The sequence below is a fragment of the Diplotaxodon limnothrissa genome, unplaced genomic scaffold (assembly GCF_057381915.1).
Source record: "Diplotaxodon limnothrissa isolate DT_005_m unplaced genomic scaffold, D_limnothrissa_male_GT1.1 unmapped_scaffold_1, whole genome shotgun sequence".
In the NCBI taxonomy this organism is placed as follows: Eukaryota; Metazoa; Chordata; class Actinopteri; order Cichliformes; family Cichlidae; genus Diplotaxodon; species Diplotaxodon limnothrissa.
Window position 1 is genome coordinate 591,999 of NW_028188555.1, and position 18,002 is coordinate 610,000.

An 18,002-nucleotide genomic window follows, 5' to 3' on the forward strand; every position below is an offset into this window, starting at 1 on the left:
ATCAAGAGCCTGTTTGAAAGGAGACACATGTGGATGCTGTGCCGGTCTGTGGTCTGTCAGAAGTCAGCTGAGTCACACTGCAAGAAGCTGCAGAATCTCAGAGGAGGAGATTTGGAAGTGTTTGTGGGACAAACTGGACTCAAAGAAAGAAGATGTTTGTGAAGTCTTTGGTGGAGGTGAGCAGTGTGAAGCAGAACACATGCAGATGAATCAGGAGGTCAGCATCAGTGTCTCCTTGTGGTGGATGGTAAAAGAATCAGAGCCAACGCTCCCGTCCACCCTCGGCATGAAGCAGTGCTGTTTCTGAAACAGGAGGACAAGTCCAGAGAAGACAGAGGAAGCAAAGATGAGGGTGGGACAGGACAGCAGGACTTCCTTCACACCTGCAGCTCCATCACACTGCTGTAGCTCCTCTTCATCACACATGTACCTGCAGCCTGTCTTCGAGTCCAGGAGTCACCTCCACACAGTGTAGAAGCCTCCTGTGCAGACCATGGAGTCCAGCCTCTGTCAGGGAAGTCGGCACTAAAGCCTGAAAGACTTCAATCTGTCTCTGCTCCACCCGAGAAAGACCAGCACCGTACTTGTTGTGCATTCAAGGAGGGAACATCAGCGCTGCATCGTGGGAACAACACCGCAGGAACAAAGACACAGCACGGCCGATGAAGGACGAGGACAAAGGAAAGGTGAGTGAGAAGACCCTGGTGGTGTGGACGGACCTGCAGGGGCTCCAAGACTGAGGAGCAGAGACGTCCATGTACCAGCTGAGGATGCTGCAGTGATCCAGGGAGCTCGGTCCAATCTGAGGCCGTGTGAACTACGTGGACCACAGTTTCTTCACAGACTTCAGCCACGTGAACATCTGGAGATCCAACAGTGCACGAGCTGTGAGCCATCAGCTGTTTCTCTCATCAGCTGCTGTAATGAGAGCTGCTGGAATCATCTCGAGCAGCAGGAAATCACTGATGTTGTTTCTAACCAAAGATATGGGACTGAGCTCCGCTGAGCTCCTTCTACTTTCATCCAGATAGAAACTGCTACAGTCTGCTGATTATTGCTTTGCCTCCATCACACGAGCTCTTTATCCTGTTCTTCACTCTCATTGGTTCTTTGTGTGCTTGTTTTTACAACAGTAGTCTTCTGATTGGTCAAAGACAATCAGCTGTGACTAAATGTAGCTCCTACAGCAGTGATGGGAATAACTACTGAAGCTAATCCAGTATCAAAGCTCAGGAATCAGCAGCTCCCACCTCGTTTTCTTTCAACAACTATTTTTAGCTGCTGTGTTTTTGTGTTTCTGCAGACCTCAGACATCCTGCTGCTCTGGACAACTTTTTCATTCTTTTGTATCATTATTTTTGCTTTTCTTTTATTATTATGTTATATGTATTAATATGTGAAACACTTATTCTTTGTGTCTTTGCTTTGCTCCTGTCAAACTGCTTTAATAAAATCTGCTGCAGTCTAAACTGTGGACGTTCCCTTTTTAACCCTTTGTGAAACAATAAAGGTTTAAATCTGAGTATTCATCTATGTTAGTGTTTAATGGGTCTAATAGGTTGCTTTGGCCTTTCCCAGTAATATCTTCCCTTGCAGTCTGTGGTCCAGGCTTCTAAAACCATCCCAGGTTAACAAGAACTACAATCTAGAGGAGAGCTGCCATAACAGGTGTGACTGATGAGATCTGACCTGCAAGGTTACTCAGGTTTGTTTGTATCAGGACAAGCAGGGAAGCCGCCTGGACGTCAAAGTAGTTAGAGCTGGGCGAGTGTCCTCACCCACATCGGCTTCACAACTCTGCATCATCTACTGAGTAAGACTCAGAGCATCAGAGATTAGAAGGTCTACAAAGAGCTGAACCAGACTTCCTGTATAAAGGTTTTAGTTCCACAGATCGACAGTGTCAGCACAACTAAAACGTGGAGACTGACCTCAGAGTTTCAATTTGATGTTGTGGATTCTCCAGAAGAACACACAGCTGCTTCACTCCTGAATCCTGCAGCTTGTGGTCTCTCAGGTCCACCTCTCTGGGATACGAAGGGTTGAGCTTCAGCACTGCTTCCAGATAATCACAGCTGATCTCTGACAAATCACAGCGCTCCAATCTGTATAGAGAATGAAAGATGTAAGTTTATTAGACAAAGTGCTTGAAATCATTCAGTGTTTCATCATCTGTTCAGAGCTGAAGAAGGTTCAGAATGTAGAAGTTTAGAAAATGGAAACTCCAAACAGCTGAAGCCAACAGGAAGCAGCTTCAAACAAACACAACAAGAGAAAAAACTCTGAATGTTTCACATTAAAGTCGTACATTTCTAACAAGAGTGTTTTAAAGACAGAGTCACTGATGATCATCTTCTGCCCAGTAAAACTTTGGTTTTCCACATGTGAGTGTTAATGATGCACAAAGACTGTGAGTGCAAAGAGGGAGCGAGGAGGATGACAGAGAGATGGTACAGGAGCATCAAGAACCCGGCGAGGAAATGAGCAGAAGGACTTTGGAGCCTGTTGGATTGAAGCTTTCACAGAGACGTGTTTGACTGGACACCACCAGGACAGACTTTTAATCCCAGGATTTGGATGAGCTTTCTGTCTTTATGGTCACAAATGATGCTGTAACTCTGTGAATGTCCTGGAACTGTCAGCAGTGTGGTTACGTCCTTTTGACCTGAGTTTCCACAGCTCTTATAACAGCAGTGTACATTCAGACTGAGACACGCTTCAGTCTGTATGGACCTGTTTCTGTAGCTGCCACCATCATTCTACGGTCGTGTCCAAATTCATGGGCTGCATCCTCCCGAGGACCCGGCCTTTGCGGTCTACGTGGGCTGGGTCCTCAGAAGGTCGGGTAGGCTGGAAATAAACGGCTGGGGAAATTGGACGGTCTAGCCTTCTGATTAGCGTCACCGCTGTCTCGGTGGAGTTTAATAAACTCAGCCGTCTGCTCCTTGCTATCTAAAATATAACAGGACACTGGCGTAAATTCTCGACCGTCTCATACTTCTGTTTAATCAGTTTTCTGTTTGACGTTTAGTCAGCTCTGTAAAGACCAAGGAGGAACCCACCTGGGGGATTAATAAAGTTTTATTTTATCTAATCTAATCTAATAACTTTAATCTCAGCCAAACCGATTTACTCACGAACAAACAAAACACTGAAAAAAGTCAAACAATAACATTTTGAGGTTGTCTAAGTGACTTATATATCACGTTTAACCTGAGTAGCGAAAGTCCGCGGTGATCTGAAAATGATGTGCCGGGAGTTGTGCCGGGAGTTGTGCCGTTCTCGGCGGCTTCAGTGACCCTCGAGCTCCCGGCGAGCTATCGAGCTGGTGGGTAGCAGACGTCTCCGAAAACGTCGAAGCACTTTTGCAAATATGCGGTATCTTGATAAACCGAGCAGATATTTGATGTTTACACAGCTACTTTCTCGCCTGAAAATATGTTAAAAGTTTATTTTGTGACCGAAAAAGATTAGTATGAGTAATTTTAAAACTTAGTAGCGGCCGCCATTGTTGGAAACTGGAGTTTGGCTGGGCCGCGCTATGAATTCTGGGATATGGTAGGCCACGAAGGACACACCCGACCCATCCTTCAAATTCGGGGAAAAGGAGGACGCATTTGTTGGCTGCATTCGGAGGAGTCTACGAATTTGGACAGCCTTCGACGTGTCGCTGTGACGTAATCGGTCTACAAATGCGGCCTCAGGAGGATGCAGCCCATGAATTTGGACACGACCTACATGTTTGTACATCAGCTTATCAAATACTGTCTGGAGCTGTCTGAGCCCCGCCCACACAGACACAGCTCCTCTCTGGAGCAAAACTTCTGCTTCATCTCCGACTCTTTTCTTCATCCTCCACCTCTCTTTTCTCTTCTTCGGTGTTCTGCAGCCACAGAGCCTCACAGCCATTAGCACGCCCATACCTGAGCAGCTAGCATTACCCAGCATGCCGTGCAGCAGTGTCAGTTTGTAAATGTGCAAGAATTCCTGCTCCAAACTGTTTCACAGAGTGCTGTGTGCCGTGACCTTTGACCTGCTAAAGACAGTCAGCTGTGGATTATTCATTGTTGTGTCTGATACTTAGAACTGTGAGGAAGAAGCTACACAGTTAATCAGGGTCCCCTCTCTCTGAATCAGGAAAGGTGGGCAGGCCGCGTGTGGGCCGCGGGCCATACGTTGAGTATCACTGTTTGAAATGTGAACATTGTTCTGCTGCAGTCAATGGACTAAACCAGAGAAGAAGAAAACAGACTTTACCATGAAGATCCTCAGTGTGGATCAGTATAATATCAGCCTGATGTCTGCAGTTTAGTGTCAGCACAACTTTCACATCATATTCATCTCAGCACAACTAAAACATGCTGACTGACCTCAGAGTTTCAAATCGACATCGTGGATTCTCCCGAAAACCACACAGATGCTTCACTCCTGAACCCTTCAGGTTGCTGTAGGTTCCACTCAGGTCCACCTCTGTGGGATACGAGGGGTTGGACTTCAGTGCTGCTGCCAGATAATCAAGGCCAATATCTGACAAACCACAGCTCTTCAATCTGTATAAAGAATGAAAGATGTAAGTTTATTAGACAAAGTGCTTGAAATCATTCAGTGTTTCATCATCTGTTCAGAGCTGAAGAAGGTTCAGAATGTAGAAGTTTAGAAAATGGAAACTCCAAACAGCTGAAGCCAACAGGAAGCAGCTTCAAACAAACACAACAAGAGAAAAAACTCTGAATGTTTCACATTAAAGTCGTACATTTCTCATAAAAACAGGACAAAGACTTGAAAAAGTCGTGTTTTTCCTTCCAGGAACCACATGGCTTCACTTTTAAAGGTGAAGTGTGACAGAAATGGACATATTTGAAGTCCAACACCTTTTTCCAGTCACATTATTAAAGCAGACAAACTACAAGCTCATTTTCATTCCAACAAGTCATCTTCTGACCTGGACTAACAACACTGGTCTCTATGTGCAGCTGGCTGTGAGACCAGTGCTCAGGGAGCGTCTACAAAGTGCAACACTGAAAGAACATCACACACTCATTTGCTTCCAGCACTTTCACACAAACATCTACTGTCATCATTCATGTTCCTGCTCCTCTGGATTCACACGGAGCCTCTGCTCATGCCGTTGCCATGGTGAATCATAGTATGTGGCTCCATAACTCAGACTGAGCATGCTCAGAGCTGATTGGCCCGACTCTGATCAGCTGATCTAGAAGAGGAAACTCTGCTATATGTACATTATTACATCTACACCTGAATCACAACACTCACACAAATATATCAACTGTGTTTAATATTTTGGCACGTAGATCATTTATGTGCTTCAGCTCTTCTTACATTTTACCACCAACATGTTTCAAAAGGAGCAGCTTTTGAAGGCCAGCTGTCTGTGTTTCTTGTTTTCATTGTTGGATAATGGAACAAGTCGATGCTTCAGTGCTTTGAATTAGGAGTGGGTTTTAATAATCGATTCATCGATTAAAATCGATTCTAGCTTGGATAACGTGATATTGATTAATTAAAATCCTGAATCAATTTTTTAATATTAATTTATTTTGCCCGAAATGTCAGAATCTCAGGTTAAACCTCACAAAACTTTAACAACCACCAAACAGCTGAAACAGTGAATGAGAGCAGGAACACGGATTCTGCACAGAGACGTAAACACAAAGCTCGGACCCGCCGACACATCAGAATCAGTGAGATGTCGCCTTTCTCACTGACGGCACAGACACGGTCGGGGCTGAAAGCCGACAGCTCGCCGATTCTGATGTTTCGGCGGGTCCACGCTTTGTGTTTACGTCCTTTTTGCGCTCGATTCTGAAGCTGTTAGTTTTATCTCTCTCCAAACAATATTGACTGAACCAGCAGCAAAAGAAGATCCAAACTACGCTTCACGTAAACATCGTCATGAACTCACTCTGACTTTTGCTGTTTTGCTTCCACCACAATAAAATCACACTTCATGCACAGCTCTCTCTCTCTCTCTCTCTGTACTTCAAGAACAGTTTCCTGTTTAAAATCTGTTTTCTGCATTATTCGCTTGCTTGTTACGCACAAGTCTACCGTTGTTTACAGCGCTGTCGGCCGCTGTTTTTTTCCTTTTACTTGCTTTCGAAAAGAAAACCTAATTTCTGCCGTTCAATACTGAACAAATTTAAACTTTTTAAAATTATGCAAATTGCAAAACGCTCAGTTGTGTCTTTAATAAAAACACTGTAACTTTGCTCTGCTTCACTTCAGCAGCATCAGGTAATGTTCATGTGTTGATTCATGGTTTTCTTTCGTTTTTGATCTACTGCAGAATATTTCTATAAAATCCCAGAACAGGAAAATCACCTTCATGTTCTTCCGTGTTTTATCTTCAGCTACTTTGACACAAAGGCCTCTGCTGTGATGCTCACACATTTGATAAAGTCTCAAAAGTGCCAGCTTCCCTTTTATAGACACAAAAATATGTAAATGTACTGAATTATAATATTTCTGTCTGAGGCAAAATTTCCCAGATTCCAATCGAATTGAATCGAACTGAACATTTCCTCATGAACGGTATTAAACTCTGTAAATGAACTGAGAACTATTTCTACATTTGAAACTATGGATTCATTTTCCCGTTCACTTCTGTACGTTAGTGTATAAATGAATGTTAGACTGGGCTCCATGGAAACACTTGGACTGGTCTCAGCTGCCTTCTTTCTGTAGTCCTTTCTCTTCTCCAGCTTCTGTTTGAAATCCTCTCACAGAGCCTGAAACCTGCTTTGCTGTCATGTTTGGGCCTGTGTTCCTCTGCTTTAACACAAACCTCACCACAGCAGCTGTGTGGGTCGTCTCTGTAGCAGCCAGATCAGCTTCTGATACATGAACATCATCACAGCTCCTAACTTCACCTTTATTAGCTTTGACATTCATGTCTTTCTTTTCTCTCTCTCTGTTTCCACACAAGCTCAAAGTCTCTGCAGCCTGAAATATAGAAAAACAACAACAGCTGCAGTCAGTGAACTCACCTCAGAGTCTCCAGTCGACAGTTTGGACTCTCCAGTCCAGCACACAGAAGCTTCACTGCTGAATCCTGCAGCTCGTTGTTACTCATGTCCAGCTCTGTCAGATGGGAGGGGATGGACTTCAGAGCCGAGGCCACAACTTCACAGTGAGTCTCTGAGAGTCGACACTGAGTCAGTCTGTGATTATAGAATATAAAATGTGTTATTATAAAAGCAGAAAGTCTGCATTATAAACACAGACTGAATGAATATGAAGACAAAACAGAGTGAGGTCATAATCTGATGAACATCTGCTCTTCACATCTGTGCTTCAGCTCCTCTTACTGTGTTTGACATGACACAACGATTGAGTCTCTCTCAGACCTGCAGACTTTTAATGAGAATCTTTGTTTGGCTTTAATCTGCAGATGAAGGTGGAAGATGGTGTCACATTTAGGCTTCCACAATGTCCACAGTCTGTCACTGAGATCTGATCCAGAGTCAGAGTGAAGACACACATGTGGACTGTTTCCTGTCTTGAATCTAGAACATTTTGAATGAGTTCAGCTCAGTGAAGAGTTCCAGCTGGAAAGATGATCTCTGTTTGCTACCTGCTGCTGTCAGGTACGACTGTTCACGTCCACACGCAGGAAAAACCTGCTGACTGTCACCAAACGGAGCAGAAATGTCATCACTGGACAATAATGATGAATGAACTCAGAGCTGCTGATATCACATCTGATTTCAGGGGAACTAAACTAAAAAGGAACAAATAGAAACAACCATCATGACTCTGTTTGACCTTCAGATCAGAAACTATGGTTCAGAACAGCAGCAGGATTTCAGGCACTGTCACATCCTCAACATCCATATTCCAAATGCTCTTCCTGACAGGACACTCTTTGTTCCCACTCAGGGAGTTTCCATGTGTACAAATCATTTCTGAATCTCAGTAGACTGGGAGGTTTTTCCATCTCATGAATCTCTTTCCTAACATCAAACTAGATAAATCAAACAAAGGAACTGGGGTCTGTCTAATTTCTGACCCCAGTAAAGTTTGTACTGGGATACCCCGACATACTCTCTCTCCATCTGCTCCCACAGCCTCATATTCACAGCTGGCCCTTCTCTCAGCATCCACACTCAGGGTGGGGGCGGGGTCAACACCAGTCAAAACCATTGCTTTGGCCTTATGGCCATTTTATTAGTGTTCGTTTCTGAGTAACAAGCAGGACTACGCACAGGTGTTTGGACATGTGTGGACCCGACCTACACTTAAACTTCTTAAATCCTCTGTTTCTGTGTCACCAGCTACACTTTTAATATTAATGTATTCACTCCGACATTTTTGGAGAGCGGTCAGAGCTCGTACACTGCAGACAAACATGTCTCCCAGCACACAGCTGACTGTCAACTCTCTGAGATTAGATATGATTCATTTAGATTATATCTGTAAGGTGAAGTTTATCTCGGTGTTTATTTGTTCCTGAGGAAGTCAGCTCGGCTCAGATTAAAGTTTAATAACTGAACAATTTCAATGAACCTTAACGGCTCCCTGGAGCATATATGGAACTGAATCAGTCACTTTTCTTTATTTCCTGATGTTCATATGTGACATACATGTTTTAACCATTAATCTGGAATTAAACTGACATTTAATATATTTTAAGGAGGAAAGAGAAATTTCACCAGAGGATGTTGATGCTGTTCATGGAGACTGAAGACAGAATGATTTATCTGTCTTAATATTTCTGCTGCTCTTTCCTCTGGTGCAAAAATATTTTAACTGTTGGTTTTAATTCAAAATCAATGGTTAAAATGTTAAAATACCAACAAACTTGTGGCGTTAGTGTTGATATTCTGTGAGTTACTTAAAGAGATCACACAGGTACAGGACATATTTTATGTTCAGGTTTATGCATGTTTGCGGTGAGATGTGCATGTAGTGGGCTGTTATGTTGTAAACTGTGTGGATGTGTTTGGGAACAGAAAGATTATTTTACTGCATAAAACTGCGCTGATCAGCTGTTTCTGCCGCTGATACACTCGGCCGGTGAACCACCTGACTCACACAGGCTCTCCTCCTCCACAGTCCTCGTTTATGAAGAGCTTTACAAACACAATATCACGGCTAACAGCTGGATTCTCCCGTTTCAGTGCCAAACAGCCACTTCCTGCTACAGACAGTAAAGTGGACAGTTTGGTGCTAAACATGTTTTTAAAACTTTAAGCTCTTATTTGTTAAAGCCAGCTTCACAGACAGATCTGTGTCAGTGTTTTAGAGCAGGGCTCAGTGGTGTAAACCAGCCTTTATATGTGTTTCATCTCCATTTTTACATTAAACTGAACCAAAACACTGAAAACTTCACCTGATATGTCTGTGTAGGTTCTCATCATACAGTCATGGTAATCTAAGGAGCCTGGAAAGAAAAGTGACTTCTTTAAGTTTCTTGAAGACGTTTCATCTCTCGAAACCTCTGCTGATAATCACCCACACCCTTTTTCACAGCTTGGCTCATGTGATGAGCCACATGATCAATAGTTGGTCAGCGACCCTCTTAAGGGACACTCCCACTAGGATTAAAATCTGGGACTCTCCACTTTCTGGTTTTAGAAGTGAAGAAGCTGAATGTTCGGATTAAACATCTTCAAGAAACTTAAAGCAGTGCACTCGCTTTTCTTTCTAAGCGGCCTTTCTTAGATCACCTGATATAACCTGAGTAAATTATGTCGAGTGTCAGCGGGGTTTGAAAACTCTGCAGCATGACCCGGGTGTTGCTGGTGGCATCATGAGCTTAGACCCCTCAGTCAGCTCGGTCTAAAGTCATCGCAGCACTAACAGGCACAAATAGGCTCTAACGTGACAAACTGACCCGACATTTAAAGAGTGCCCACTACAGTCTCAGCTAAAACATATTAAAATATGCAACACCAAGGACTGTACACTGGACTCCCGACAGCGTGACAGGGTCTGACAACGAGTGGTGTCGTCGTCCTAGCCGACCTCGGCAGTTATTCACACGCCATGACCAAAAACTCCTGCAGTGTCACAGCAGATAGAGGAGGAGTCACAGAGGAGCGTAACAGCTGTGACAGATGCAACAGGAGGACGAGCTCCAACAGTAAACACACTGAAGACAGGAAAGCAGTCACGAGTGATGTTGGTCCTGTTTTTATCTCCACTAAAACCTCTCTAACGTCACATGTAACAGAACACAGACACATCTGATTATCAGGGACCACGACCCACATCTTTGCCTCACTATGTTTATACGAAGAGACTGAAAATAATGATTCTCCCAACACATCACCAACACTTTTATGGCAAACAGATAATAGTGAGTGACAAGAGGTGAACTGTTTCATATGCAGTTCACAGGGGTAAATACATTTAAACCAAAGACACTGGAAGACTAAATGAAAGGAACTGAAGGTGACAATTCAAGAAGCTCAACAGAAGTCAAATGTAACATGATCAAGATTCCCTGTTAAAAACAGATATGTATAGTATAATAGTATACTATACTAATAATAGTGTATAGTATAATAGTAGACTATACTAATAATAGTGTCTAGTATAATAGTAGACTATACTAATAATAGTGTATAGTATAATAGTATACTATACTAATAATAGTGTATAGTATAATAGTATACTATACTAATAATAGTGTATAGTATAATAGTAGACTATACTAATAATAGTGTATAGTATAATAGTATACTATACTAATAATAGTGTCTAGTATAATAGTATACTATACTAATAATAGTGTCTAGTATAATAGTATACTATACTAATAATAGTGTATAGTATAATAGTAGACTATACTAATAATAGTGTATAGTATAATAGTATACTATACTAATAATAGTGTCTAGTATAATAGTATACTATACTAATAATAGTGTATAGTATAATAGTAGACTATACTAATAATAGTGTATAGTATAATAGTATACTATACTAATAATAGTGTCTAGTATAATAGTATACTATACTAATAATAGTGTCTAGTATAATAGTATACTATACTAATAATAGTGTATAGTATAATAGTAGACTATACTAATAATAGTGTATAGTATAATAGTATACTATACTAATAATAGTGTCTAGTATAATAGTAGACTATACTAATAATAGTGTATAGTATAATAGTAGACTATACTAATAATAGTGTCTAGTATAATAGTATACTATACTAATAATAGTGTATAGTATAATAGTATACTATACTAATAATAGTGTCTAGTATAATAGTATACTATACTAATAATAGTGTATAGTATAATAGTAGACTATACTAATAATAGTGTATAGTATAATAGTATACTATACTAATAATAGTGTATAGTATAATAGTATACTATACTAATAATAGTGTATAGTATAATAGTATACTATACTAATAATAGTGTATAGTATAATAGTATACTATACTAATAATAGTGTCTAGTATAATAGTATACTATACTAATAATAGTGTATAGTATAATAGTATACTATACTAATAATAGTGTCTAGTATAATAGTATACTATACTAATAATAGTGTATAGTATAATAGTAGACTATACTAATAATAGTGTATAGTATAATCATAAATCTGGCAAATGTTGAAAACTTCTATACAATCTCAATATTATGGAGGATCAGAAGAGTCAAAACACATCAAAATACATTTAACGCTTCAATAATAAATTGTGCAATAAAACATGAGTACATTTATTTCATTTTAAAAAACATTTTTGAATTCCAATTTTTAAAAAGATTTTAAAAATCTTTTAAAAAATAAAATCAAGGATTTACTTTGTACATTTAAAATGGTGATTCCACTCCTCATTTGAAAATCCATTTCTTCACTGCATTTCCCTTTCCTGTTAGCTCAGGATTACCATATTAGGTATCAGCTGACCTCTGACCTTATATTCCACTTGTGTGGTGTCAGAGTCTCGTCTCTGTTTTTACAGAGGATGTGGTTCTGTTGGCTTCATCAGGTGATGGCCTCCAGCTCACAGTGGAGCTGTTCTCAGCAGAGTGTGAAGCCGTGTGAATGAGGATCAGCATCATGGTCCTCAGCTGGGAAAGGGTGGAGTGCCCACTCTGGGTCACAGACAAGTTCCTGCCCCAGGTGGAGGAGTCTGAGTATCTCAGGGTCGTGTAAAGAAGGGGGAGGGGAGCAGGAATCAACAGACAGACTGTTGCTGCGGTAACAGTGAGGTGGACGCTGTACCGGTCTGTCGTGGTGAAGAGAGAGAGAGCTGAGCGTGACAGCAAAGCTCTAAATTTACCGGTCGATCTATGTCCCTGCCCTCACCTATGGTCACGAGCTGTGGGCAGTGACGGGAGGAACCAGATCGTGGTTACAAGTGGGGCAAATAAATTTTCTCTGAAGGGTAGCTGGTGTCTCCCTTGGAGACGGGGTGAGGAGAATCCCCTTCACAAAAACTAATCAAGTGAACAAGACTCTCCAGGAGGTAAACATTTAAATATCCAAGTCTACCATAAAGAGAAAACTGCATGAAGGTAAACACAGATGGTGCATTACAATTCATTGCATGTGTTTTACATGAAGAATGGAGGATATACCGTCCACTTTCACTCTGTCTTTAGCAGCAAGTGGCTCTTTGTTGTTTGGCTAGCTGCACTGAAACAGGAGAATCCAGCTGTTAGCCGTAATGTTGGTGTTTGTAAAGCACTTTATAACCAAGGACTGTGTTTTTAATTTAAACATTAAACTATTAACCGACACTGATCAATGATGTTAATGATCACATCTGGACTCACCGAGCCTTTCTGCAGTTCCTCACAGCTGGAATCAGTCTCAGTCGTCCCTCCTTTGATGCTTTGTACTTCTGCAGGTCAAACTCATCCAGAACCTCCTCTGACATCTGCAGCATGAAGGCCAGAGCTGAGCAGTGGATCATAGAGAGGTCCTTTGACCTTTTCTTTGACTTCAGGAACTCTTGGATCTCCTGATGTACTGAGAGGTCGTTCATCTCCATCAGACAGTGGAAGATGTTGATGTTTCTGTCAGGACAGGAATTAAACTTCTTGTTATTCTTCAGGTTCTTGATGACTCTCTGGATGGTTTCTGGACTGTTCTCTGTCTGACCCAGCAGACCTCCTAAGAGTCTCTGGTTGGACTCCAGACAGAGGCCATGAAGGAAGCGGACAAACAAGTCCAGGTGGCCATTTTTACTCTGGAGGGATTTCTCCATGGCTCGTTTAAGGAAATCATCCAGAGATGACTCGTTGTATTTTTTTCCCAGGAAGTCCTTCAGCACCTCTGACTTCCTGTTGGTGAAACAGTGGAACATGTAGACTGCAGCCAGAAACTCCTGGATGCTCAGATGAACAAAGCAGTAGACTGGTTTCTGGAAGATCACACACTCTCTTTTGAAGATCTCTGTACAAACTCCTGAGTACACCGAGGCCTCTGTCACATCCAGACCACACTGCTCCAGGTCTTCTTGGTAGAACATGATGTTTCCTTTCTCCAGATGTTCAAACGCCAGCCTCCCCAGCTTCAGAAGAACTTCCCTGTCAGCCTCCGTCAGCTCCTGTGGACTCGTCTCATGTCCCTCGTGGTACTTGTTCTTCTTCCTCTTTGTCTGAACCAGCAGGAAGTGTGAGTACATGTCAGTCAGGGTCTTGGGCAGCTCTCCTCTCTGCTCTGTAGTCAACATGTGCTCCAGAACTGTAGCAGTGATCCAGCAGAAGACTGGGATTCTACACATGATGTGGAGGCTCCTGGATGTCTTCATGTGGGAGATGATTCTGCTGGACAGCTCTTCATCACTGAATCTCCTCCTGAAGTACTCCTCTTTCTGGGCGTCAGTGAAGCCTCGTACTTCTGTTAGCCTGTCAACACATGTAGGAGGGATCTGATTGGCCGCTGCAGGTCGGGAAGTTATCCAGACGAGAGCCGAGGGAAGCAGATTCCCCTGGATGAGGTTTGTCAGCAGCTGGCTGACTGATGACTTCTGTGTGACATCAGACAGCAGCTTCCTGTTGGTGAAATCCAATGAAAGTCTGCTTTCATCCAGGCCGTCAAAGATGAACAAAAGCTGAGAGACAGCCAGCTTCTCTGCTGTGACCTTCTGTAGTGTTGGATGGAAAACATGGAGCAGCTCCAGAAGACTGTACTGCTCCTCTCTGATCAGGTTCAGCTCCCTGAATGAAAGCAGAACCACCACACTGACATGTTGGTTCTCCAAGCCCTCTGCCCAGTCCAGAGTGAACTTCTGCACTGAGAAGGTTTTTCCAACACCAGCCACGCCGTTGGTCAGAACCACTCTGATGGGTCTCTGTTGGTCAGGTAAGGCTTTAAAGATGTCCTGGCACCTGATTGGAGTGTCATGGAGGGCGTCCATCTTGGAAGCTGTCTCCAGCTGCCTCACCTCATGTTGGCTATGAACCTCTTCACTCTGTCCCTCTGTGATGTAGAGCTCAGTGTAGATCCTGTTGAGGAGGGTTCTACTTCCTGTTTCATCACTTCCTTCAGTCACACGTTCACATCTCCTCCTCAGACTGATCTTATGTTCATCTAAAACCTCCTGCAGACCAACATCTGCTGAAAGAAAGAAAAACAGACAGAAAACTCTTCAATGTCTGAACAACAACAAGAAGTCCAGTTTTCAGAAATGAGTCCATCAGCAGACAGATGTTCAGTCTTACTTTGTACACAGCTGCTCTGACTGGCTGTCTGCAGTCCAGCTCTGCTTCTGGATCTTTCTCCACACTGGGGACAGGACCAGTCTCCTGATGAAGCAGACTGGTCCCAGTATGAGGAGATGCACTGTCTGCAGAACCAGTGTCCACAGCTGGTAGAGACTGGATCCTTCAGGACGTCCTGACACAAAGCACAGCAGGACAGCTGCTCCTCCTCACAGACACCACTCCTCTTCCTCTTCCTCCCTCTGTGAACACATTTCTTTATCACTAAAATCATTGACTGTCAGTGACAAACATCCAGATTTGATGACACTGTGCAGAAGCTCTGATGGTCACAGAGAAAAGTCAAAGTGGAGAAACTTGTGTTTGAGTTCAGAATCCAAGTTTCCTTTGCTGTTCCTGCCTGTCTTATTAAACACAGAGTGATCAGCCTACAAACTCCACAGTAAAAGCCTTCATCACAGAGCTGATTATGTCCTTCACTGGATGTACTGGAAGTTTGGGATCCATCACTCTGAACTGACCTTTGACCTCCTCTAAAAACTGTGGTGGAGCAGCGGTGTCACATTCAGAGCTTTCAGCTTTATTTTGAAAGAGTTCAGTCATCAGGAAGTGAACTTCTGGGTTCTGATTTCCTTTCTATTCTTTTACAGAAGTGAAGAAGAAGAACTAAAAGCTTTGAAATGATCTGAGTGATATTTTTGAACATTGCCACCAAATTGAGTTCAGCCTCCAGCAGTAACTTTGTTTCATGATGCCTCCCTGATGATGTGATGTTTGATTACAAACCTGTTTATGTGTTAGACATTAATCACATGAACACAGGCAGAAAAAAGAAGCCAATGAAACAAATGACAGAAACGTGTTCATTCACTGCCATGATCCATATTTTATATGTACAGATGTTTGTAAAGAACACGTGTGCAGCGCTTTGTTCTGAGTATCTGCTGTCAGCACACAGTGCAGCAATAACTACAACCACACGTTTCTGTAGATCCTGAACATCAGCCTGGAGGAATCTGACCTCAGGTCTGCACACAGAGGAGCTTCACCTCTGGGATGATGCTGGCTTCAGCTCCTTCTACAATCAGGCAGAAGCTTCTGCACCATCAGGACACAAACAGAGAGGAGCTTCTATCCTCAGACCATCCAAGTCCTAAATCAGAACATGCTCCCCTCATAGCATCACCATCAGGGTTTAAACAGGACCTTACATCATGTTCTTGTCTCACTGTCATATTTCAGATCATACCTGATTCATTATGACGTCACACGCTGCTACACTGATCCTGCTGCTTCATTACTGCTGATATTACTCTGCTCACTCTGTTCAGTTACTCTGTTTACATCACTTTGCTCATTTTCTTTGTTCTGCTTGCACTGCTCTGTCAGTACATGCTGTGCTAATGTGGCACAAAGCACTTTAACATTACATCTGCACAATGTTTCATTATTTCATTTAATGATTGTTTCTAATGTTTTGTCCAGTCACAGGAGCAGCTCAGCACATTTCACTGTGTTGTACGTGTATGACGATGCCTGTGACAAATAAACAGCCTCGGACTCTTCAATCTTCTGCATTTCTTTGGAGATCAGCTCAGTGGCCTGTTGAGACCATCTTTCTATTTCTGATGACTCAGTTCAGATTATTATCCTGATACTTTCTTTTAAAATGTGATGAAATCATTTATCTGATGTTCTGACACAAATACACCAAAACAATCCCAAACAGCACAAACCACCACGTTACACACAGTGTAATAAAAATACAGGCAACTACAAATAAAAACACTTTAAAATATAAACTAAAATTACAAAGTGGTCACAGAATTTCAAACACCCGTAAATGAGTCAGCAGCTCTCTTACATGGTCAGCTGAGCTCCATGATTGAAGAACATTGTTGCTGCAGGTTCATCACTGAAGCCTGGAGGTTTGTCTTTGGACCAGTCACTCCTCACAGACACACAGCTGGATGCTGGAGACTGTGACCTCTGACCTCTGCAAACACAAACACATGAATTACTGATTAATCTCTGTTTAAAATCTTTTAAGCAGCTGCAAACACACAAACTGGATGATGTGATGGTTTCTGTCAGTAATAGTTGTCTCAGATTAGAGTACAGACGGCTGCAGAGACGTTCACAGCAACAGAGAAGAAATCATTACCTTGGATTGCATTACTACTACGATTGATACTAGCATTATCGTACCCGGACCACCATTAGGAATCATTTATGATGTCACTGGCAGAACATTTATAGAAACAACCTTTGAACTCTGAGTCAGCAGCTCTCTTACATGGTCAGCTGAGCTCCATGATTGAAGAACATTGTTGCTGCAGGTTCATCACTGAAGACTGGAGGTTTGTCTTTGGACCAGTCACTCCTCACAGACACACAGCTGGATGCTGGAGACTGTGACCTCTGACCTCTGCAAACACAACCACATTGCATTCATTTCACATCAATTAGTACACCACAAAAGGCATGCAAGAAACACAGTATGAAGGCAAACTTCTGGCTTCAATAACATTCAACAGGTCAGGTGGAAACTTTTCCCAGATTTGATTCATGTTTTTATAGAACGTTCCAGCTAAAAAAAATATACCATTAGGTCAGGGGTCAGCAACCTTCAGGACCCAAAGAGCCATTTGGAGCCAGTTTCCACGCAAAAGAAAACACTGGGAGCCACAAATACTTTTTGACATCTAGAATGAAGATAACACTGTATATACTGTTTTTACCTTTATGCTTTGTATGAACAACTAAGGTGTGTTGCTTATGAAATCCATGAAGTGCTACAGAGAAAATTACAGGTTATTTATGTAATGAACACATTTGAACTCTTAAAGAAATATAACCAAAGGAAAGACACCCAGCTGAACTAAAATGATGTAGCAAACAAAAACTGCTGTGAGCCGCCACCCTTATATCGCCTTTGGGCTTTTGGAGCCTTGACCTGACTTTTAAAAAATAATTGGAAAAAAAGCTCTATGCTGCTGAAAGATGAAAAATAGATATTTGCAAAATTCTGCCTAAATATGTATTTTACCTGGTTAATGTGTGTGGCGGGGCGTGGTCTGCAGCGCCGCTGCAGGGGAGGCGGACGCACCTGAGCGGCACCCGCAATCACGCCTCGCCGCCTTAACGTCTGTGCTGTTGTGTTGGTGTGTGTCGGGCTGTGAGCAGCAAAGCTACAGCCGGCTGTGTGCGTACAGCAACCGTGTGAAAAGTGGTCAATAAAGAGAAGCTGAAAAGCGTGTTCATGCAAACATCGTCGGGTCTGCCGTGACATGTTTACAACGGGACTTCTGCTCCTGAACCTCTGCGCACAGCGTC

At 42.4% G+C, this 18,002-nt stretch overlaps 1 protein-coding gene across 2 annotated transcripts; it reads right to left on the minus strand.

Moving 5' to 3' along the window:
- Window positions 1–1,429: 1,429 nt before the first annotated feature.
- Window positions 1,430–17,117, minus strand: LOC146606963 (protein NLRC3-like). 2 transcript variants are annotated; one of them, XM_085349115.1, is made up of 7 exons: window positions 16,993–17,117; window positions 16,571–16,662; window positions 14,667–14,738; window positions 12,774–14,562; window positions 7,008–7,181; window positions 4,371–4,550; window positions 1,430–2,105 (listed from the first exon to the last, which is right to left on the minus strand). In XM_085349115.1, exons 1-7 carry the CDS (start codon window positions 17,115–17,117, stop codon window positions 1,913–1,915), a joined length of 2,625 nt encoding a protein of 874 aa, XP_085205241.1. In that variant the 3' UTR covers window positions 1,430–1,912. The 2 variants fall into 2 exon arrangements, with proteins under 2 accessions (XP_085205241.1, XP_085205240.1); XM_085349114.1 differs by lacking the exons at window positions 1,430–2,105; window positions 4,371–4,550; window positions 16,571–16,662; window positions 16,993–17,117 and having other exon boundaries at window positions 7,004–7,181; window positions 12,774–14,559; window positions 14,667–15,557.
- Between the last annotated feature and the right edge of the window lie 885 nt (window positions 17,118–18,002).